The following is a 25,747-nucleotide window of genomic DNA, read 5'->3' as shown; positions in this document are numbered from 1 at the left end:
TACCTATTTTAATCTATAAATTTATCTAAATAATATTTTAACTATTCGACGACGATCAGATGATAATTCCGACATATTAATTGCATTAACTTAATTATCAACCAATTTTGAAAATACTCTTCATCAATTTTTGGTGAATTGAAAACATTAATTGTTACAAGATAAATATCTCAGTATCTATTTATTTCTACACAATATGAGATTTAATGAAGATTATATTTATTTTAATCAATGCAATTTTATCAATTTCTGATAAATTAAAAGCAGGTTCTTAGAGGAAAATGTTTAAAAAAATTATCTTTCTGTATATACAATTTATGAAGGTCATTTTTTATTATTTTAGTTTAAATTTAAATTAGAATTAACTTATTATAAAGTGTTATTTAATCAATTGTATTGTGTTAATTAAGTATATTAATTATGTTGGTTAAATAAGTAGATAAATTAATTATTTAAGTTTATATTGTAATAAGTAGGAAAATGAATTTTAAAATTAAAACCTAAAAGTAAATTTATCAATTAATGGAAATACAGATTCTTTTAACTAAATAGAAAATGCTTTTAACTGACCACTTTTAACTAATCTGCTTTTCACTAAATGAAAATAAAAACTACAAAAAATCCAAATTTAAAACTATAATTTTAAAAAAAAATGGATAAAAAAATTAGAGATGCAATGAAATTAACTGTATTTTATAGTAACAAAAAGAGGCATATTTCAAATCATATTTAATGATTAAATTTTTAAAAACATTTATTAAAATTACAAATATTATAGCAATAAAAGAATGGTTCCGATAGTATTTTCTGATGCCTCTCTTAATTTTTGTGTTTGATGTAGTTTGTCCTGTTTAAAATATTAATGTGATTTTTATTTATTCAAACGATAATTATTATCTCTACATTTATATTTCTAATAAAACTCGTTTTAGGTTCTAATATCGTAAAGCGGAGCTATGAGAAAAATTTCTGCTCTTACAATATTAGGATCTGCAGCGTTTTTTCTTACATGCGATTGGTACTGGATGTCGAAACATTTAGTTAAAAATTTCACAAACGGTAAGAATGGCAATAAATGAATTTTTAGAAAATATTTTATATAAACTTAATGACTCTCACTACTCACATGGAACTATTACACGTTAGCATTATGTTATATCTTCTAATATGTAAAAATGGATGTTTGGTTGTTCGTATTTTATGCGCTGCCGTACCGTTCATCCGATGTCGATAAAACTTTGCCAGCTTATTACTGGTACTTGCGCTAGGGTTATAGGCATAGTACAAATATTATATCTAATATATAAAAATGGATATTTGTTTGTTCGTATTTTATGCGCTACCGTACCGTTCATCCGATGGCGATAAAACTTTGCCAGCTTATTACTGGTACTTGCGCTAGGGTTATAGGCATAGTACAAATATTATATCTAATATATAAAAATGGATACTTGTTTGTTTGTATTTTATGCGCTGTCGTACCGTTCATCCGATGGCATAAAACTTTGCCAGCTTATTACTGGCACTTGCGCGAGGGTTATAGGCATAGTACAAATATTATATCTAATATATAAAAATGGATATTTGTTTGTTCGTATTTTATGCGCTGTCGTACCGTTCATCCGATGGCATAAAACTTTGCCAGCTTATTACTGGCACTTGCGCGAGGGTTATAGGCATAGTACAAATATTATATCTAATATATAAAAATGGATATTTGTTTGTTCGTATTTTATGCGCTGCCGTACCGTATTGCCGTAAGACAATATATCGCCAGTTGTATGTTGGATGCTCAAGAGTTGGGTAGCCAAGAAACTTATTTGTTTTTGCTGAAGACGGAAAAACAAAAAAAATATTTCCTACCTTCAAGTATATTTGAATAATAAAGTAAAAAAAATAGAATAAATATTATTTATATTTCTCCTTTATATATCATTCAATTTCAGTGAATGTACTTATTGTCGACAAGAAAATAATTATTCTTTCTATCATTCCTAATTAAATCAGACAGTAATTTTAAATTTCAAACGATATTTCCAAAAATTATTTCTTCTGCTGCAGCGACGCGCCGGGTGAAAGCTAGTGTATAATAAATTACCATAATTTCACAAAATTATTAAATAATTTTTTGTATTATTACATCGCACGATTTTTAATTTTTGTTGAGTTGTAAAATTCGGGTATGAATAAGAATTAGAAATACAAAATAAATGATATCAAAAAGTCCGTCAGAACAGCATTTGTCGAAAAGTCGTCCCAAAAATTGATAAATGGATATTATTCATAAATCGAGCCCAAATCTTGTATTAACCACCGTCTAAATACCACACAGCAAAATTATATTGATGTGAGTACTATTCTGAAATATTCAATCAGAAAAAAAGAAGGATTTTGTTGCAAACCTAAACTCTTTGGCGAATTATTAATATTTGGCATGATTTGACCGACAATGACGGAAAATTGGTACATGCGTCAAAAAAAAATGAAACACCTCTATAACTTTATTATTTTATTGTCGCATCTTCACACAATTTGGTGTCGTTCTAGATGACTGAAGGGGACAGCTTTGTTGAGTTATTAATTAATTAATAAGTTAATTAACATAGTTAATTAATTGCTGTCTCGAAATTATATCATTACGGTTATTAAGGGTTTTTTCCCCCTTACTGAATTGATTTATCGTAATGAAATCAACCACTGAAACAAATTTTATGGAATTCTGATGATAATTGCGAGAGCTATAGGGTTTTCAAAAATGCCACCTTCCAATGTTAAATGATTTATGAACCTGTAGCGACAGCTCGGAAACTATTATATATATTTCTCAAAACTTTTTCCACTCACCTAAAGAAAATTATAATTTTTTTCTAAAATCACGAGATAAATGCATAAATAGAATAATTTTTTATAAGTTTCTAATGAAGAATATGGAAAAATAAGGGAATTTAAACAGAGTATTGAAAATTTTTGCATGGACGCAAAGCTGGCATGCTAAAATGTCGGAGTCCAAAAAATTGAGCTCGTATCCTAAAAAGTTTTCGAATTATTCACGAAAACTGTAAAATTCTCGCATTCGATTTGCAACACCCACTTTTTGAGGGGCTTAAATTACATTTATTTGTATTTATAGAAATTCATGAAGCACGAGCTTTAACGGTCATTATAATATCGAAGTTAGTTAAATGTTAAATTTATTTTCAGATCAAATGATTTTAATTCAACACGAATTTTACTTTCTTTAAAAAAAGAAAAATAAATGCTTTTTTCCACACAGACGATATAAAATTTGATTGCAAGATAGATGGATTGCAGGAATGTTTAATTAATTTTTACTCTTTACTGGCAGTCATCGTTTGCAAGTAAATAAATTAGAGTTCCAAGGAAATCCGTATCATTTCTTACCATTCAGTAAATTAATTATGCTAAAATAAGAGAATTAATTAAAGCTTATTATTTATATACAGATTGGTTTACTGTTGAGCACTCATTCATAAATTTCTTTAATTAGGTTGAGAATATTTTAAAGATTCCTTTAATGTTATGAAATAATTTTCTCTTTGCAATTGTGTTTATGAAAAAACAGTTTTCGAATCTTTAGTTCGAGATATTCTAGCATAATAAAGGGCTTCGTAAAGTCCATCACTCTGCCATTCTAACAGTAGCATAAAGTAGTAATCTTAATAAATTTTCTTTCCGATTAATATTTGATTCCCTTGAAATAAAAACCGATAACTTCATTGGCTTAAAATGCCTTTGCTTATTCGCATCTTGCCAATCAGTGACGTTTTAAGGAGAGGAAGTGAGCTAAACACTGTGTTTCATTCGACATAAAAATTAAGATGAATGTTTATTTATTATAGCGGAATTAATTAAAAAAAAGCCTAAATGATGAATTGACTTTTTTTAAAAAAAGGAAATGCTCCGATATTTAAATAAAGAAAAAAAATATTTATGTATATTTTGAAAAATCATACTCATATTAAAGATAAATCTGAGATGTGTAGTTTGTTCCTCTGAAATCCCTGAAATAAAAACGCGAAAAAACTCTTTATTTTGATATTAACAAGTTGAGATTTACTTAATATACGGTCCCCGGTGGGCTGGCTCTTTCTGGGCGGAGTTTTCGGAAAACAAAATTAAATATAACTCAAGAACTACAGAGAATTTCAAAACGAAATTTGATACATATGCATACAAAAAAACCAACTGAATGGAATTATTAAAAAATTTCGATTTCCGCAATGGAAAAATTTCGAGATAATTAATTATATTGATTAACTAGGTTAATCAATTTGTCTATCTCAAAGATCCTGTCCCTTTAGGCTATTTCCTTTGTCACTAATTTTGTGAAGATGCGATAATGAATAACAAAGTTACAGATGTGTTCTATTTTTTGTTGCTGTTAACAACTGTACAATATATTTTTCATTTACTATAAGCATGACCTTATTAGCACAAGATATTTTGCGATATTTTCACGATGTTGTACGACATTCTGAAAACCGGCCAATGTCGTGGAATCATTGTAACAATGTTGTTCGGCATTTTGTGCTATAATAATGAAATGATTACTGTAGTTGAGATCTATTTTAAGACTTTAAGTTTACACCTCATTTGGTAATTTAAATATGCAAGCGATATAGTTCTTTTAACAACCCTAAGCACAATTTGTTTACCTTCTCAGCCACCTTCTTCTGATTTTGGCGACTTGATTGCCATCGTTAATATACGTAACGACGCGAATGAGAGCCTTTAAAGTAGATTTCAACAGTTACAGTTTTGTTATTAAACTTTGCATTTTAATTCACTGGTATTACTTCAATTTATTGATCTATAATTTTTCTTTAAGAAGTTCGTAATATTTTTATCAAAACTATTATTTTGTATTAATCACTTTTTCCTTTAGCCATCGTCAAAAGTTTATTATTTCCAGTTGCAATGGAATGTTCCGCGAGTTGTTTTGGGAATATTTCAATAACTGCTTCTGTTATCTGTTTTTCGCTTAATTCTTCGGATTCTGTCGTTCTCTGCGATAGAACGATTTGCATCAGAGCTTCGAACACATTTTCCAGCACCGCACCGACGTTATTCGCGGCATCTCTGGCTAGAACAATTTGTGCATTATTGAAAACTTGGGGAATACTTTCGATCAACGCTGGAGCGAAAATTGATTTAGTCGGTGCAGGAGCTCTAGGAGGCTTCTTTCTTTCAGTTTTTCTTGCTGGACGTTTGGGAATGGGTCTTCCTTTTGAAGCTTTAGTTTGTTTTCCTTTCTTCAGTTCCACGAATGCCACTTTCCTTGATTTCAGAATAACTTTCCGTTTTGGCTTCTTTGTCTTTTTTGGTTCGTCTGATTCTCTGTCGTACAAAAGGAGCCCCTCAATATACTGAGAGACATCATCTGTGCCCTGCAGAAGGGCGTGTTGTCTCAACTGCTCTGGGAACAGCGCTGTAACAGTTCGACGTAGATCTTCATGTCCGATCTCGGTCAGTTTCTTCTTCTTGCATGCATCTGCGGTGGTTTCCGCCAGGTAATTCGCCAAGTCCATCAGAATGTGACCCAGGTATTTCGGTGCTTTTGAATCCAGGCCAACATCTGCGTTTCTATCATTTAAGAGCCTTTTGATACCATTCTTAAAAACGGATGCGAATATCAGATCCCAGGCAGCAGACTCTTCCGTCCAGCCTGATTTGATAGTCCGTCTTGGTTTGAAATCGAGCAATCCATTTTCGTACATAACTAAACACTTGTTTCCTTCGCTGTTAGCTGATCTTAGAGCATCTCCCTGCAAATATAGGGTTACGATATTCTTTATTTCAGCTGGCAGAAGTTCATCCTTCTTTTCATAAGTTTGGGATACTCGATCCACTACAATTTTGGCAAAAGTGTATATGCGGTGGCCCAATAAATGAGCGGCTCTGATATCGAGCGAAAGAGTGGGCAAAAGATTCGAAAAGGTTTTCTTAATACCGACCTTAAAGCTATTCGCCTTCTTTTCTATTTTTTCAGATTTGGCTCTTTCACTTGCTTCACTTTCTTGCCTCCTTTTCAGTTGTTGAGCTATTCTTTCGTCGTCGGCGCCATAGATCATGCATCCGCTCTGCAACAGAGCTAGTTGCTTGTGGGCCTCCGACAAAGCATTTTTTTGCAAATTTCCAGGATACAGTCTTATGACGGCTCTTTGAGCGCAGTGCCGGAAGATCCCTTCCTCATTTTTCTTTGAAGATTTGAAATCTTGCCCAATGATGGAAATGATATTTGCATTAATATCATTCATTAATTTGGAAATTAATTCCATTCCAGGATTTTCCATTTTTACGCCATGAAAGTAACTTTTCATTAAGTTTTCTACGCCAACCTTAAAGCTAATTTTCCTATTCGCAGACATTTTTTATTTATTTTTTTATTTTACAATTACAGCTCTATGGTGGATAATTTTTAGAATTTTGGAGGGTCAGGTCAAAGGAAAATTAAAAACTTCTGATCACAAGAATTTGTTACCTGCCATACATAATTTTAATCATATCTAAAATATTTTTGAACAATTTAAAAACAGAAACAGACTTTGAGAAGCTCGTGATAACAGTAGTATATGGTTTGCAAAATAAGTAATACTTTTTATTTTGCTTTCATCGGATAAATTAAACCTAATACTAAATTAGGTAAAATAAACGAATGACTTCCGGTACTGTATTATTCCAAGAAAAATCAGGAATTCAACAAGTGCAGTCAGTTTATTCTTCCATGATACACGTCAAATGTCCCATGACAGTTTGTGAGTTAAAATATATGTTAGTATATCCTTTTATAATGCCAAGGATGCCAGCAATGCTAAATTTAAAAAAAAAACGTATACAAATCAATGGCAAAAGTGTCTGGCAATCTTAATATACAAATCAGCAGTATTAAGATTGCTGGAAAAACTACATCATTTGCTTGTTAGAGTTACCATATTGGCTGAAAAATCAATGATTCACTCTCAATAGTGGATTTCAATCGATTTTTGAATCCATTGCGCAAGAGGAAAGCGGAAGCGACACTAGAGTAAAGCATATTGTTACGAATCTGTGATGCTGCTTCCCAGCATAGTTGGTTCCATCATCAGAAAGACTGTTTTACAGTCATCTGTATTGGACGGGGTCCGGGTGTCGCGTTGGAGGTCCCAGAGCTTGGCGAGAAATTTGGCGACTATTTGCAGACTTGGCGACGAATTTATACCCGAGATTATACCCGAAACATCGAGAATTTTCTCGATCCGTCCATTAGGAACCGAGATACGCCTCGAAGGTTCCTGATTGGTTGAGAGGCTTCTAGTCCTGCCTCTTGAGACTTATAAAATGAGGCAGTCTGCAGCTGCCGTAGAGTAGTCAGAATCGACGGTGAAGAACTGGTCTTCCAGAGCTTAGCAGGGCAGCGACGGAGTCAAGCTAGTGCTGAACTAAGCTGTGCGCTACTGTCTGCAGTAGAGTCTTGTTGTGTGCACGTCTCGGCTGAAGATAATTGTCTTCTCTGTGCTGTATATAATTGTCGTCTTTGTGCTGTCCTGTGTGTCTTCGTGTAAATAAACGTCGTTGTTTTATTTTCTACTTCCGCCTGCTGATTGAGCGTTCTCCACATCATATAACTTCCACTATCCAAACGAACCCCGGAAATTCCGTAACAATATGATAGCTTGCATACGTTAAACAGCATGCACAGTACGCTTTTCGTATGACTATGACAGGAACTAACTCACTTGCTGTGAATGATTGCTGGTCGCCTTTGGTGACCAGTTGAATCGGCGATAACGATGGTTTTTAAAAATTTCGATTAAATCTTATATATAACTTGATCTTATTAGCTCTTCAGAAAAGTATTTTTAAATTTCAAATTTTGATAGAGTCGCAACTCGCAGTTTTTTAGCTATGGCATGTTTATTGGGCTTTATACCTAGCTAATGTTCTTTTTATCATTTAAAATATGAACTGAAACGAGAAGAGATTAACTTTGAATCAATGCAATAACTTTCGCGAGTTCGCAAATTGTACAGACTAAATCTATGGCAAAGGATACCGACGTGCTCTGATTGGTTTAAGCCTTGGCATTTTTTTTTTTTTTTTTTGGCAATGCCTTGACATCTTTGGCAATATATTTTTATAAAAATAAATAAAATATGTGGATCCCCCCCCCTTTTTTACGGTTTACATGCAATATTAATCTGGAACACATATACAGCAGAAAAGATCAAATCCCGAAGCCTAATTCAGAAAATATAAAAATTACAATTTATTAAAAATATTTTTTGTGTCTGTTTTTTCTTAATAATATTTTGATATAACTAAAAAAATTAGCTACGAAATCACATATTCCGTTAAAGCTTACATATTTATACGTTTTGGGCATTAAGTAATCATCTCCCTATATGTAGTTGATGGAAGAGTAACAAACGTTCAGCAACAAGTTTCAATGACTGCATAAATTATCTAATAAAGGCACGAAAATCATAGAAAAATAATAATTATTTAATTGCTGCATCATATGTTGAGTAATTAATTTCATATAGTTTTTATACTTCTGTTCATAAACAACATTAGTTACTTGTATTACTAGTATTATTAGTAATATTTATTATTATTAATAATAATTAGTATTAGTAGTATTACTAGTAATATTCAGAGAAAACAATCATATTAATAAAAATTAGATCGTGTTGATATTCATTCGTATCTTCCATAAAACTAATGAAAGGTACAAGGTTTGAGCCAAATAAGCGAAAACTACACTATTATGAGTGCAAAACATTGCCAAAAAGATGCCAAGGCTTAAACCAATCAGAGCACATCGGTATCCTTTGCCATAGACTTAGTCTGTACAATTTGCGAACTCGCTATATCTTCATACCTTGATTCTGAACAATGGGAGAAAATTCTGGAATGATATAATTGTAGCAACCAAGAAAACGATTTGAGTTTTATTACAGCAATGAAATATACTTTAAAATATCATAAAAAATTTGTTGTTGTTGCTAATCTCTATGGCCTGACTTAGTCAGACCAAATCCAAAAATCCGTTGACAAAAAGAAAGTCAAAAACGAGGAAGGGAGAAGAATAAATTTCCCCCCAAAGAAGTCCTAAACAGTCTAGAATATGTTCGGCAGAAGCCTGATGTTGGAGGCAAAGAGGGTAAGATTTTTCACTCTGAGAAAAGAAAAGACATTTAAGGTGGCAACTGGCAAGGCGCGACAGGCAGGTGTTGGTTTTTCTATCATAAGAAAGAATTAAGGACTGGCCCGGCTTATTGGCCCTATACCAAACATGAGTAGGGGGTACCATCCAATTCTTCTTATATAGGAATTTCGCCTGAGAAAAGAGTTCTAAATATGTGAAATATATGTGCTGCTTCCTATCTTTGCAAGCCTGTCTGCTATTTCGTTACCAAGTAGATCCATATCAGATGGGATCCACTGGAAATGAATATCATGTGGGAGTGAAATCAGCTTCAACTTCTGAAGAATAGACAAACTTGCTTTATTTCCAACATAGGTCCAATTATTAAGGTGTTCCATTGAGCTGCGGCTATCAGTAAGAATCCAAAGGTTCTTATAATTATTTTCGTGTAAAATGGTCTTAAGTCCCTCATCGATTGCTAGAAGTTCGCTTCTAAAAACGGAACAGAAGTCTGGATTTCGTTGGCGTAGAGAAAAATTAGACTGAGGAATCGGTTGACAAATAAAAATTTTTTACCAAATTAAACAAATGAACCGAAAACCTATTGCCAATTTTATCTTTTGCAAAAACATTAAGTTTGATATTACATCAAGATAAAATATCTTGTCATAACTTATACATATTTTAATTGTATGCAATGCAAGTTATCGACATATACTACATCTCTACTAAAGGAGAAAAGGTACTTGTCGGTTGCAAAGGCGACCAAAAAGTGCCAAGAAAAAATATCGCCAATTTGGTGATTTTAGTTGGCAATATGTGATTTGCACGTGATTTGATCTATAATTATGCACATATTTTATTTATACATTTGAGCATATTTTTATAATTTGGTAAAATGTTTTCTTGGCGCTTTTTGTTTACCGTTACCAGAGAAAATTTGTGGTTTATCATTTTGCAGGCAGAGCGTTAGATACAGTGCTACCAGACTTGGCACAAATATATCTTGAAAAGTGGAAAGAGGCACTTGGAAACGATATTTTAAGTTTTTACAGAGAAAAATTAAAAATTAAGTAGAATTTTGAAGTTTTTCTTCCTTTCCCATAGCTGCTCATAATTCCACAGCCAAAAACACGTTTAACATTAACTTTAAAAAAAATTTAAAAAAATTATCTTCATCTTTTATAAAGAAGAATTACATCAATTTAATTTGTATACAGTTATTTATTATAGTAATCAATTATTTTTAAAATTATTTTACAATTATATTTTTCATGGTTGAAAAGAGCTTAAATCGTTTTTATTTGCTACTAGAAATGTTCCATTTTGGATATTTCTTTCACGATGAAGATAAGAATATATAAACCTTATTTTTCATTGATGAGTAGGTTTCTACTTTATGCTGTTAATAATATTTTCGAAATTTTGTTAAACGTTCAATCAAGTTTCAACTTCACATGTCAGCAATAAGGATAAATTTTTAAAATACGTTCATTTAAAAATATTGTTACGAATCTGTAATGTTGCTTCCCAGCAGGTTAGCTCCATTGTAGGAAAGGCCGTTTTACGATCAGCTCTATTGGATGCTCATCGGATGCTAGATCAATGACCCTAGGACTTGGCGACAAACTTGATGACCATTTGGTGACTTTGGCGCCAAAATGGTTGATACTAGAATCTTCAAGAGTTTTGACCATAGGGCCAATAGGAACGGAGTTATGCTTGACTGGACGATGACCTTCTTTGCCCTGCTCCGGAAGCTATAAAAGACTGATAGTCCAAGCCGAAGATGGTCCTCTAGTGAGAGTCGCATAGTGAATCAGCAATGAATTTGTTGAATCAGTCCAGCTAAGCGCAAGCGTTGAATGGACTCAAACGAATACTGGATTGAGAATTGATACCTTGCGCGCCAAATTTCGGAAATAAATATTGAAGTAGTATCGAGTCGTGTATGGAGTAGCCAGTCGTATAGCAGTGAGTCGTGAGTTGGGTGCAGCTAAAGCGAGCAGACAGTAGAGAATAGCTGACGTTTCAAGAGACCATAGTGAACAGCTTCGTAGATTCCCTCCTCCTGCTGAGCTGCTTTGTGTGATGTGATTGTTGTTTGCTACCGATTGCTACTTGTGAGCTGTCGTTAGTTCTAATGTGCTGATATGTATTGCTTGTGTACGTCTGGACTGAGTTTTGTCGTCTGTGCACTCGGGTCTACGTATTAATGAAGGCCGTTATTTTTTAATGAGGCCTATTGACTGTGTCTCCATACACCCACCACAGCGAACTCGTCGAGTTTATGGACTTGGTGGAGGAAGTTCCGTAACAATATTTTTGCCGAGAAAGGTTTTGTATTATTTGAAGTCCAATCACTTTCGCTTCAAATTAAAGTTTAAACTTTAGATGAGATGACAGAAAATTAGAAAAATGCATAGCACATTGAATGGAATGGTATAAGCCTTTTAAAATAGTACGTTTACATGTCTATCAAAATTTGAAGTTTAAAAATACTTTGCAAAAAAATTAATTAAAAGAAAGTTACTTAAAATATTTAATTATAAATTTTTACCAATCTTCAGTCTAAGTAAGTCAACTGATCACTAAAAGCGGTTAATTTAAAATACTCGAGCTCATCACATAAGACTAAGCTGCCAGTTGATTTTTTTAATTTCATTCATCTTTAATTGGTTGCAAAATCAATCAAAAAATTGTACGGCAATAAATTTATATGATCAAAAAGACAATTATTAAATTTTAAGATGGTAAAAAACCATTTATTTGCTCTAACATTTTCGTAAGTAACGGTGAAAAAATTTCGAAAATTTCCTATCCTCCAAAGTACCTAGCTCTATTCGTTAGTACAATTTCTAACAATCTGCCCTGTAGATCCTTAAAATGCCTACTATCAGGCGTCACAGAAACAATCTGCTTTATTATAAAGTGAGAATCTGTTTGATTAATGATAGCGATTTATTTCAATAGTCCCGGATTAATCGTCAGTTTCGTTTTATTGTTGAATTTTTTTAAATATCTGATAGGTAATCGTAATAATCAGTTTCATAAGCAAAATAAATACTTATTAAAATTTACGTTGGGCATATGGTAATCTAGAATATGAAGTTGAAATCTATTTTAATGTCCCTTCTGAATTTGCCGCCAAAATGTTAGTCCTACAAGCAAGTCAAGTAGTTCTTTTAGCAATCCTATTTACACAATTGTTTTACTTGCCTGCTGTCTTGATTTCTGATTTTAACAACTTGGCATCCTTGGCGAGGTGAAGAGGCATATTATATAGATTTCAACAGAATTTGCTCCTTCCAGTTTGAAATTGTGTTGTAAATTTTTTCTTATTGAAACAGGTTATGTCGAAAAATTTGCCATATTATCTCAATTAAAAGATAAAATTGAAATCTGCTATCTCAAATTTCATGTTGAGGACATTATTATTTTTAAGCCATTGTTTCTCTTAATTAATTTAAGTCATTAACCAGTTTAAACCTGTTTGAAACAATCACATGACTACGCATGCAGTCAGATTACGCATGCGTCGATATTTAAAAAAAATCGCATTTTTTAATTATTTTTTTATTTTTTATTCCATCTCAAAATCGCTCCAGCTCCAAAACTTTATCTCAAAACCAGAAATGGTTTTTGCGAAAATACGGTTTAAATTGGCTTAGAATGATTATGTGTCTACTGTATTACGCAACCGTTAATTTTTAAAAAAAACGTGTGTTTTTTTAAATTTTAAAATTGTTTGAGTTTCAAAACTTTTTTGCCAGCTAGAAAAATTGAAATTTAAAAAAACATATTATTATGTAACTTTCGATACTTCTCCTCGCTGTTCCACTTTCATTCCCATTTTCTTCTCTGTGCTTTTTTTGGGCACTAACTTCTTACGACCATGCCTTTTATTGGCCAGACAGGAGAATCGGGTAGATGGTGGACGTTCACGCCAAGTTGTAACTTTTTATTGGCGATAATTTGGCAAATGTGACAACTTTCTTTATCATTTTCCAATAACCCTAAAAATGAAAAATTGATGTCTAAAAATTGATCAATCGCCTTTTTCTGCCAGTGCATTTTGTGGCTTCAAAAACTTCAAATCATAACAACATCATGCTCTCACATGATAAATAAAGATTAACCTGATTGAAAAAAATCTGAAAAATATTTTAACTAACCATTTTTAGAAATTTTAGCTTTAGATTAGCAAAAAATTTTTTAATTGGTATCCTTATCTTTTATTTACCTATCTTTTCAGTGAGTGAATCTACTTTATCAAATAAAAAATGTGAATCTGCAGTAAATGAAGCCGTATCTCTTTGTAAACAATGTACTCTCTTGATGAAAGCTAAGGTATGTAATTAAGGCAATCCCCATGAATATTAATAATATTGATTGCAATTTTCAAACTTTTTCATATATGTCACTTACTTCTAATATATTCTGTAACAAAAACAAGCAAAATTGCAGTTGAAAGCTACTTGAACGCTTTTTGAATTTTTTGCGAATGTAACAACCCAGATAACCAAAAGGAATTACTTCGCTGGCAACCGTTTAGTGATTGTTTAGAAGTCTAGTGGCACTTTAGTAACTTTGCCATATAATTTATTTTTCATGTTAATAATGAACAAGGCATTTATTAGAATAGAAGATTTTTATAATTTTCAAATAGAAAATTAGAACAGATTTTAGAGTAAAAACCAGAATTTAGAATAGAATAAAAATAAAAGAACAGAATAAAATAGAAATAAAAACTTTTAACAGGTTTTTTTTTTTTTTTCAAATTTTTTTCGACTTTTCTAATATTATATGTGAATTTCCGAAGCCAATAGAAATTTTTTATCTTGAAACTAAAAAATTCGAAATTGAAGCATTATTTGAAGTAACATAACGTTTGATAGTATATTTTATATATACCTTTTTAATACCTACAACTTTTTAAATTAAATTTCCCTCTCAATTTAATAGTTTTTTTATTTAAAGACGAATACCTGGTTTCTCTTATCGATAACATAATGGTATATAAACTTAAAAGTCTTAAAACTCAGCAACTTAATCCAATAAAATTGCTGTACATATTTTCCTTCATATTTTGATATTTTCGAAACAATTCAATTGGATTATTAGCAACCATCTTATTTTATGGCATTGACGACTTGGCATCGTTGGCGACATGAAGAGGCGGTATTCTAAAGCAGCTTTCAACCAAAATCGGGAATGTCCTTTCCTGGATAGCTTTGTGTCGTTTTTCTTAAAAAAACAATACTCCAGCTGATAAATTTAATACAAAATTTGATACATATTTACAATTTTGATGCGAAAAAAAATACACAGAAATTTTTTGCTCAAGATACATATTGAAACTCACATGCAACAATAGTCAATCCTTTAATGGATTTTATCCTAAATTTGACAGTTATTGCCCATTTTTAGAGCAAGAACTTCGCATCAAAATTCATTTATACAGATCTTTATGTGCTTGAATATTTATGTTGACATAGTTCAGAAGCCCAAAAAATAATTCACAAAAATGTGTTTTTGGATTTAGAGATACCTAAGATTTGGAGAATTTGAATGGAAAAAAAAATTTGGAATCAAAATCTCATCATCGATATTTATTTTTTTTTGGTGCTGTTACAATATTAATACTAAATACCTGTTATTCTAAATAGTTGAAAGAGTTTCATGGGTGCACCATAAATCTAAATCTAATCAAATTTTATTAACTATTCCATCATAACCGTTTAGAATGAATTTGTAAATTTTCACCCTTTGATTTATGACCCCCCCCCCAATGTTTTCTGTAACACGTGAAGATGCCCCCCCCCCCACTTAGAATAAGACTCTCAGTGCCAGTTTTTATTAATAATTCTAAATACCAGTTATTTTAATTAGTGACAGATTTTGAAAACCCTTGTTCCCTGAGGATACCACTAATCTCACGGTCGTGTCATTATTGCTTGATTTTGTAAATTATTTCTTCTTCGATTTATGACAGGCAAGACATCATAGATGACAGCGGTTTCCATCTGAGGCATCTGTATTAGGTAAAAAGAAAAAATATTTAGTAGGAAAAAATTATATTAACAAATCTCTGCTTACGACATTTACTGACAGCATTAACTTGTGATAGGGAGCTTTAGGGACTGGCTTACTTCACATGGTCTTCCGTTTTCGAAAGCTCCATTTGCAGAATTTCCATTATTTAAGTCTTTCTAAAAAATCTACGCATATTTTCATAATGATTTGTCATTTTGTGAATTCAATCTTTATTTGTTTTTTTTTCTTTCACAAAATAGAATTTAGGCTAATTTTTAACAAGTGTATTTTTGGTACAAAAAAAAATAAATGCCATTAAATAAAAACGAATATTTTGCCACAAGCACTGAAACCTTTTGTTTTAGAAACATTTAAATTCTTTAACATTAATATTAAGAACATTTAAGAAATAAAAGCATTGGAGACAAATAAATTAAATAAATAATGATATTTCTTTGGGAATTAAAGACCTGAAAAGCGATTAGGCTGTTAAAAAAATTTCAAAAAAGCTGAAAGCCGGCGAAAACATTAAAAAAAATGCTGCGAAATTGCATCCTTGAAATCGCAAAAATTTAAAAATTAATTTAAAAAGAAGAACCTCAAAAACGAAAGAATACAAAGCTGAAGAGATTTTGTATTTTAAAGATATATGATTTAACTTAAATGAAGTTGATTGACAAAATGATTGTAGAATATTGTTTGTTGATAATATTTGAACTAAAATTTTGTTACCGTTTTTCTCCAATTCTTCATCCTAGCAAATGTATTTTGGATTCACCATTATAAGGAATATTATCCCCAGATTTGCTCGGGGGCTGTCTGCCACAGAGAATTTGAATACCTCCAGAAAAAGTTTTTGGAAGACTATTCCCTTTGTTTTGTTTGTCGTTAACTACACAGATATTAAACAGAATCTTTCTTCCTTGGCTATCCATAGTAGTAGGAAAAATCAAACGATTAATGTTTGTTGAAACAATGAAAATGGTTTGATATCTATTGTCTGTCTATTGAGAAAAATGTAGTCTATTGTCGGAAACTAGGGGAAAAATAATTTTTTTTTCAAAATCCAGCAAAAATTCACACGACTAATTGATGTTTTTAAAATCAATTTTTAAAATTATATTTAAAATTTCCAAAAAAAAAAAAAAAAATTGCTCTGAGGTGCACATTTTCACATTCCAAGGTACACATGTACCAAATTTGGAAAGAGTAGGTCTGACGGTCTGTGAAATTGCCAAAATTCAAGAAAGATTTCTATGACTATTCGATTACCGTTAAAAGACATTAAAAAGACATTTATTTAAAAATTAAATGGTAAAATTTATTTTTGTTTTCAATAGTAAAGCCAAAATTCATTTAATTTTTAATTAAAATTTCAAAAAAAATGACTCCGAGATGTGCATTCCCACCCTACAAGATATATAAAGGCCAAATTTTGAAGTTGTAGATCAAATTGTTTAGCCTGTCGACTGCCAATGTGTAAGAAGAACACAAATACAGACATTTATTTTTATTATTAATAGAGATTGTTATTTAAGATGCTTTTTTTCCATTTGTTATATCAAAAACACATATTTGTTATCTTTTTAGAATGCAAGGGCCAAACCCATCAACCTGGGATCATCCGCTAAGACGAGAATGGAAACCATAAAGATGTACGGAACAGTACCTTCGTTCAAAAAGTATCTGACAATAGGAATTCCAACCGTTTCGCGCAAAAAAGAAAACTATTTACACCAGACGTTACAATCGGTGATTGACAGTATGGATGATGCTGAAAAACGAAATGTTACCATTCTTGTTCTCTATGTTGATACAGATGGCGATGTCAGAAAAAAAAGGGCAAAGGAAACTGCTTACAAGTTTGCCAGCAGTATTAAATCTGGCTTGTTGTTACTGTATCAAATTTTACCTGAATTTTATCCCGAAGAAAATGCAACTAGAAGAACATTCAATGATTCCGTGGAGAGAATAAAATGGCGATCAAAACAGGTTTTGGATTTCGCTGTTTTGCTAATGTATTCTCAGAATATTTCTGAATACTTTCTAATTCTTGAAGACGACGTAGTAACCACGCCCCATTTTGTGATGTCCATTAAGAAGTTTGTTCAAGAAAAAGGGGATTCTGATTGGGTGTCTTTGACCTTTTCTAGTTTTTTCATCATCGGGAGACTGTTCAAGAACCAGGACTTGAATAAACTTAGGGAATTCTTAATTTTGTTTCATTTAGAAAAGCCTGTAGATCTTTTGATCATGCAGTTTTTAGATCTTTTAGTACCTAGCAAAACTATCGTAACTCGGCGAATACCAGGACTCTTCCAGCATATTGGTTTGTTTTCATCCCTCGAAGGCAAAGTGCAAAAAGCCAAAGATAGAAGTTTCACAGGTGCGTCCAGAGTTTATCATTTCAATAATCCACCTGCTGACATCGTTACCACTTTAGGAGTCTATAGAAAGCACTATCCGGAATTATGTTACTACGATTCCAATAAGTATTTTTGGGGAAGTGCCCCCAAAAGAAACGATACGTTTGATGTAATTTTAAGAGAACCTGTAAAAGTAAAAAGGATTTTTATCAGTTCTGGTTTGGCAACACATAAAGATGATATTATCAAATATGCTGAATTAAGAGTGGCTCCAGTTTTTGATAAGATGATAACTGATAAAAAGGCATCTTGTTCGAATTTTTATACAGTTGCCTATTTCGAAAAGGGAAAGGTTGATATTTCGTCCAATGGAACATTTAAGTCAGAGATTCAGTGTATTAGAATTTCATTTATAAAACAACACTCTAATTGGGTGATTATCAACGAAATTTCAGTAGATTCAGTACAAAATATCTAGGTATGTTGTACTGATTTAGAAATTAATACATATTTTTATATGAAATTATATAATGGGCAGTTAGAAAAGTGTTACTAATCCTAAAAGCACAAGATGTTCCACAATATTATTTCGATATCTTCACGATAATGTATGACATTCAGAATATTAAATAATATCCCACAGATATTGAACAATATCTCTAGCTAACAGAGGTTTGTAAACGTTCGTTGCAAAATATCAACTTAATCAAATTTAACCATTAATTTTAACTGCTTGTTAAATATATTCGCAATGTCTTTAAAAAATATTACATTGTTGATTGATGGGAAAAAAATAAAAGAAGATTTTTATCTAATTAAGTATTTGAATACATTCCAATGATGTGAAATTAATACATATTTTTATATGAAATTATTTAAAAAGCAGTTAGAAAAATTCAATTTTTATTGATAATACAAGTTGCTCCACAATATTGTTTCGATATCTTCACAATAATGTACGAGGATTCAGAATAATATCACAGAGATAGTGCACAATATCTATAGCTAACAGAGATTTGTAAAAATGCGTTGCAAAATATGAACTTAATCAACTTTCGCCATCAATTTTAACTGCTCATTAAATATATTCGCAATGGTTTAAAGAAAATTAATATTGCATTGTTGATTGAAGGGAAAAATAAAAAATCAGTTATCTAATTGGATATTTATCAATGAAATTTCAGTTGAGTCAAAACGATGGTTTGGAATCAGTTCCGATGAAAAATGCAGAAAAATTCAACTTTTATTCATAATACAAGTTGCTCCACGATATTTTTTCGATATCTTCACGATAATGTATGACATTCAGAATATTGAATAATATCATAGAGGTCATATCACAATATCTATAGCTAATAGAGGTTTGCAAAAATTCGTTGCAGAATATGGACTAAATTAACTTTCGCCATCCATTTTAACTGCTCGCCAAATGATCTCTAGATGTCTTAAAGAAAATTAATATTGTATTGTTGTAGGAAAAAAATTTTAAAAATTATTCAAATCCAATATTTTAAAACTAAAAAATAATAATAATAAGCTTACAACATTAAATCAAAGATACGTGCGCTGACAACTTCTGCCGCTTTTACTATTTTAGTTTTAGACGTATCCCCCATCCTTCAATTCTGAAGAAGTTTTTCTTTTCTGAAGAATTTTCAAGGAGAAAAATAATATATTTTTTAAGAAAATAGGTTATTTATCATATTTATTTTGATAAAAAAAAACGCCAATGGATGCATTCATGAAATATTTCAGTTCAGTACTCGGTTCATTATAAGTTAGAATCAAGTCTAAATCTTTGAAACACACCTAACTACAATTGTCTAAAACCTGAAGTTAGTGAATAAAATCTATATGAATTATCTGCTTAAATTATCTATAGATCAGAAAAGTTCCTCTTGACGAATTGAATAAACTGACGTTTTATTCAATTAATTTTAAAGAGATACCATAATGAGTATAAATTCAACATCCCATTAAAAAATTTAAATTTCGTCATTCTTTTCTTTATAATTTGACTTAGAACATGTATTTTTGCGATAGAAATATTTGTGCTTATAATTGTTTAAATATGAATCTCATGCAGATGAAAATAAGTAAAAAGGTGCATCATTTCAAAGTTAAATTTTTTAGCTTTTTTATTGAGATGAAATGAATACATTATAAATAATGGGCTCTTAAGGATTTAAAATTTTCTTAAAATGATTAAAACTTATGCAAATTTTTTATAATATCAATCATATACATTGATGCAATATATGAATAACACTTTGAAGTTCCAATTCCATAAAATTATATGTTTTACAGGAAGTATTTTTGAAAAGAATAATACAAAGTTTGAATAAAGATAATTATTTTAAGTTACATTGCAAAGCTATCAGAATAACATTCTTAAGATTTTACTTTTTTAGTGAAGCTATTTTGAATTATTTTCTATAGTAAAAAATAACAACCCATATGTTAACAATGCACCAAATAAAGATAGTATATAATTTCTGTTGAAGTTCACTATATTGAAAGCTGTCATTTCTGTATTCTCCTTTTTCAATATTGTTTTAATTATTCTCATGGTCTGGCATTTGGCATTCGAATGAACTAATTTGTTCAGATATATCCTTTCAAATTCTGTCTTAATATTTCCCATTTTCAAAGGAATTTCTGAAGCAGTGATAGGTAAGAACAAAGCTGAAAATACAGATGTGATTCCGAGGTATATTATTTCACAGTTTATAAAAATATTCACAAAATGCTGCGACAAAAGTAAATACCACGACAAAATGATCATCAGTTGCAAAGAAGGAAAAATACAACTCAATAATGCTGGTAGCGAAATTAAATCTTTGATATCATTAATTAGCTGAACTACTTCAAAATAAGATACTATATAATAAAATGGCACTGCGTTATCATTAAAACTTCTCAACTTATTTTCATATTGAACAAGTAAATACTTACATTGATAATACGTTAAGGATAATAGAAAATTTATGTAGCAAGGAAATACAAGCATCGGTAAGAAATATAAACAAATAAATGAAAATATCATTGCCAATTGTAGAGATTTATCTTTTACTCTTTGATTATAAGTCCATAACAAGTAATGGTCTGGTTCAAATTTCCATGATAAAAGCATTACAATTAAGCTATACGTTGGCAAAGACAAAAATATTAGAATGGCTAGAGTCTTCATTGTTCTAGATATCTTCAGTTCTTGTTTGAAAAGCTTTACACTGGCAAAATTCAATTTGTTCCAGGAATCGTGCAGACGCTCTTTGTGGTTGTACATGACAATCCAAAGAATTGGGATTAGAAAAGTATATATTGTAGAAAATATGAAAGATTTAAAGAATTCTGGTATATCACGCAAGAAGTTACATAATGTCAGCATGCTGTAAAAGAGGCTTATTGTACCCAAAATAAGAAAAAGAATTATTCCAACAGTGTTTTTCGTACTTTTGGATGATGCTCGTATATGTAGTCCAAAGACTTTAAGCAGCTTCCAAAACAAGTTGTTAGTTGTAAGACAAATTCTAGTTTTTGAATTCGATTCGATATTATTCGCCATCTCTATACAATTTGAGATTTTTAAATAAATAATTAAGTTAGAAATATTGTGAAACTGGAAAAACGGTTTTCTTTTTAAATATAAGGTTAATGCTTGGATGTGACAATGCTTCAAGAAAATAATTAATGCATTTTGTATTGTCTGTTAATAAATTCGTTGAACAGTCGGGATATCACCTTCTACAAAAGAAAAAAAAAGAATTAAGCTTTCTTTTTGATGCCACAAATCTTCATAAACATATTCAGAAGAATAATTTTCCTTCTAATATTAGTTTATGTATGTTATCACACTTATGATACAGTGAATATTGTGTTTTTAAATTAATTAAATCTTATAATTCTTTATAATATAGTCTTAATAAAAACTTTTTATTCCATTTGTCAAGTTAAAAAATATTTCTTAAATATTTTCGTTTTTAGAAATATCCACTTTATTTTTCGGCGTAATAAAATAAATATGCTGCTTGGATATGTTGATGGCAACAGCAAATATTTCCGATATAATAATTATAATAAAAATCCTCCATTAAGTCAACAATGAATGTTTCTTCTCTTTTATGTTATCTTCACGATGGTAAAATGGGTCACTCTTTGTTAGCTATTGTAGTATTAATCAATTTTCTTATTTTTTTAATGGAAATTGCTTGTTGAAATTCTTTTCGTTGGCTTTTTATGTTATTAAAAAAAAACATAAAAAGCCGATGAATTATGATCTTTCATTTCCAAATATGGGGAATCAATAAGGCTCACAGAATTTTTTTCTAAATGTTTTCTTTAACGTTTGGAAAATTGGCACTGGTTTGATTGATGGTTTATAACAGGCAAATAGAGTAACTGTCTGTTTATTCTGTTATAAATTTATAAATCTTTCCTATATCATAATTTTTATGTATGAATATGCAAATAAAAATTAAATTTGTTCCGATTTATTAATACTATTGAAAAATACATATTGAATTTATTTCAATAAATTATAAAGACATTAAATTTAACTTATAACCAATTCAGATTTATTATTTAGTGTTTAGTTTTCAAATCATCTTTCATGTAATAATAAACATAATTCTTACACACTAGACTGCGAGAAAAACTACAATATACTCCTGAATATCCGGCCTAATGTGGAGGAAGTACTGGTAAGATAAGAAAAATGCCTAATAGGCCGGAATTCTGTGAAATCATTTCTTTGCCCACCAATACAAGAAGACGAAGTTTTTATTCAAAAGTCATTGTTATAATACGTATTTTCTCACTTCTCATTGAGTACTAAGAACTCCATTTATCTTAATGTGAAAGCAACCGCGGCCCCGTGAATCATAGAAGGAGTTATCGGTAACGTGTCGAGTTAAAATAGAAGGCTCTGTACTAGTAGTTTATATATGTTTATATACTGCACTGCACGTTTCAAGAATTTATTAATGAAAAAATAAGCTAATTGATATAAATTGCTCATATTTTAACGTAAATTCTGTAATGCCCAACTTGAATGCAGGAAACATAAACAAAACATTAACGTAAATCGTAGACCTAATTCTTATGAAAATTGGCTCAAACTGATTTTATTTTTCACTGATAAATGATTGCACAAATATGAAAAGATAAAATAAGAGTCAAAATTTACAGTTTTTAGGTTTTGAAAAAGTTTTTAATAGATAACTTAGAAAGACACCTTGCCTTTCACATTTAATTACGATAAAAGAAAACTAGGCCGAATAATACGGAAGACAGATAGTCACTAACCGGATACTCAGCAGTGTACTTACTGTATTAGTATAAATTTTTGATTGGCATTATTATTTAATTATACATCCGAAACTGAGACTTAGATATCCCATCAAATTTACTGGAACTTTAAATATTAATTCATCAATATTTTCAGTACTGTAATTTCGATAATTACACCTATAAATCTTCCAGATGAAACTGATTTTAGTAGGGAGATTTTTGATATTGAAACCAGTAAAAATTCCATATTACCCGAACTGTGTAAAATATTAATTTGAGTTGCTTCGTTTCTTTTATTAGTTCAGAGCAAAAAAATTTGAACTAAATGGGCAAGAATTCTTTTAAAAATAATTGAAAGACGAATGTATTTGAAAGCGAATTTATGCTATTATTTGCACTTCGCTAATTTCATTTGTGCCATTAGATAATGGTTATCAAACTCAATCTCTAATACTGATCAAATAAAGAAGATCTAAAGTTTGTGCCATTAGATAATGGTTATCAAACTCAATTTCTAATACTGATCAAATAAAGAAGATCTAAAGTTATGAAGACTATAAAAAAAAAGGAACCGTCTTTTATTTTCATTAAAACATAAGCTTATTTCAAAAATAATGTATAAATAAGAACAAAGATAATCCATTTTAAGTATAATGTCCATTTATCTAAGATGAATTATTTTGGGTAACTTTTTGCCAAATATGGTATTTCTGGTAACTTTGTTGTCATCCTAAAAGCTGTTTGATACTAATTCATGTAACCATCCAAGATGGCGGACATAGGGCTAATTTATGAACGGCGGGGAATATTTTGTCATATTTGTTTGGAAATTGGACATTTTAGTCTTACCACAAAAGCAACAGTAAAGTAAGGTTTACATTCAGCTAGCTACAATCTATTCAATAAGATCAAACAAGCGCAAAAATTACACATATCAGCAACAAGCACTTGCTATTATCCGCTCCTTCAGCGCATGCGCAATTTTCCTTCTGCACATACGTGATCTTACTGGTATCTAAAAACTGGCTGCGTGTAAACCGAACTTAAGAATTCTTCGGGATACTAAACTTCTCTTCGCCACTATCTGTTCTATTCCGAGAAATATCTTGCCCTCAGAAATTTAAAACCGATCCAAGATAAATTTCAAGTTCTAAATCTAGCAGGAGACTATTTTCCTTTTATAAAGCAAAATTATCATTCGTATTAATAAGTACTTGTATGCGTTAGACTCAAATATATAAGTGATATCTTACTCTACTTTTTGAATATTTTCAAACCTGGCAGACAAATTGTTGTAAAATTCAAGCATTCTATTTTCTCTAAGAATTTGTTTTTAAATCCGTACAGCTTAAAATTTCGCTTATCTTCAATGCATTTGGTTAGTAATGATTTTATATAGAGAGAAAAAAATCGATGAAAATAAAGAAAACTTAGATAAGGAATATAAAATCCTCAAATTCAGTTTTAAAACTTGATATCTTTTCTGATATTTTTAATTCTATACAATATCATCTAAATTTGATTGTCCAGGAATATAATCAGGAATTGTAAAAATTAAACTATGGATTTTTTTTATTAAAATCTCTGTAATTATTATATTTGCAGAATCATAAAATGATTCATTGTGAATCACAAGTTTTGCACTCTTGCGCTAGATTAATGTTCTGTTTTAAAGCAACTTAAGAGTTATGTTAGGTTGATATCGTAATTTTTTTAACTGTGATGTATGCGATAATTAAGTTTAAAAAAAAAAACCCAAGTCGTATCAACAAGTATTACAAATCAGATGTCAATTCCATCGATTGACAGTGAATTAGAAACTTACCAAAATATTTATCATCCTTTATGACCTTATGCCCTCATTTGTAAATCAGTCTATGTGACTTGTTCAAGAGGCTAGGATCTTTTAGTGTGACATCAGTTTTCTGAATCAACGCTCGTGAGTTTGGGACCCACCTAAAATAGCAACTCTACCCATTTTTAATTTTACTCTGATAAATTGGTTTGAGAGACTTTTGATAAGTATGGCATCAATTTTCTATATCAACGATCAAGAGTTTGAGATTGAACGAGTTTATAACATACAGCCGTTTATGATCTTACGCTCTCACTGGTAAGTCGATTTGCGGTAATTAGTGTGGTATCAGTTTTCTAAATCGACCATCGCGAGTTCGAAACCCACCGAGTTTATCACAGCCAGCCGATTATGATCTTACGCTTTCACTAATATGCCGATTTGAGGTAATTAGCGTTACATCAGTTTTCTAAATCGACGACCGTATGTTCTGGACCCGTCTAGAATGTCACCACGACCCATTTATAATTTTACTTTGGTAAACTAATTTCAGTAATTTTGGCATCCATTTTTTAAGTAGGTGATCGTGAATTCGAGACTCGCCGAGCGTTTATGAGCACAGCTGAAACACAGACCTTATGTTTATGGCAGACCACTTATGATCTTACACCCTCACTATACTCTATTTCACCCTAACTTGGCAGTACTGTAAAAGGCAGAAAATGTGACTCTCCGCGTTGGGAAAGAGTTCCCCATCAATTTTTGACTTTAAAATAACTAAAATGCGCAAAAATTTATCAAATATTATCACAAATTACAAAAATCGTTTTTTATCAGCATGTATTTAAAATTATTCTCAAGTTAGAAGTGCTTATCTGTTAAGTATTTTGTAAATAAAGCGAATGAATAAAACCAAAAGATTTACATAATGAATTCCACTTTGGCTAGAACCGGTCTTCAAGGTCAAATATTTGGCGCGCTTTTCTTGTACGTCACCATCACCTTTGCTTCATTTAGTTCGCAACCGTTATTATCATCACTCGTACTTTTTCATTTTCGCCTTTTTACCAGTTGATATTTTTGATACTGTTAATCACATTAGTAGTTATTAGT

General features: G+C 30.8%; 1 protein-coding gene across 1 annotated transcript in view; it reads left to right on the top strand.

Moving 5' to 3' along the window:
* Positions 1-6,676: 6,676 nt before the first annotated feature.
* Positions 6,677-25,747, top strand: part of LOC129984913 (alpha-1,3-mannosyl-glycoprotein 4-beta-N-acetylglucosaminyltransferase C-like) — a 36,295-nt gene continuing 17,224 nt past the window's right edge. The window contains exons 1-3 of the mRNA XM_056094863.1: positions 6,677-6,776; positions 13,404-13,498; positions 16,775-17,945. Of these exons, the coding sequence (XP_055950838.1) occupies positions 6,677-6,776; positions 13,404-13,498; positions 16,775-17,945 (1,366 nt within the window). The remainder of the gene's footprint in view (positions 6,777-13,403; positions 13,499-16,774; positions 17,946-25,747) is intronic.

This window comes from Argiope bruennichi, chromosome 9 (assembly GCF_947563725.1).
Source record: "Argiope bruennichi chromosome 9, qqArgBrue1.1, whole genome shotgun sequence".
NCBI lineage: Eukaryota > Metazoa > Arthropoda > Arachnida > Araneae > Araneidae > Argiope > Argiope bruennichi.
Note: the sequence above shows the minus strand (reverse complement) of the source record. Positions and strands in the feature narration are given on the sequence as shown.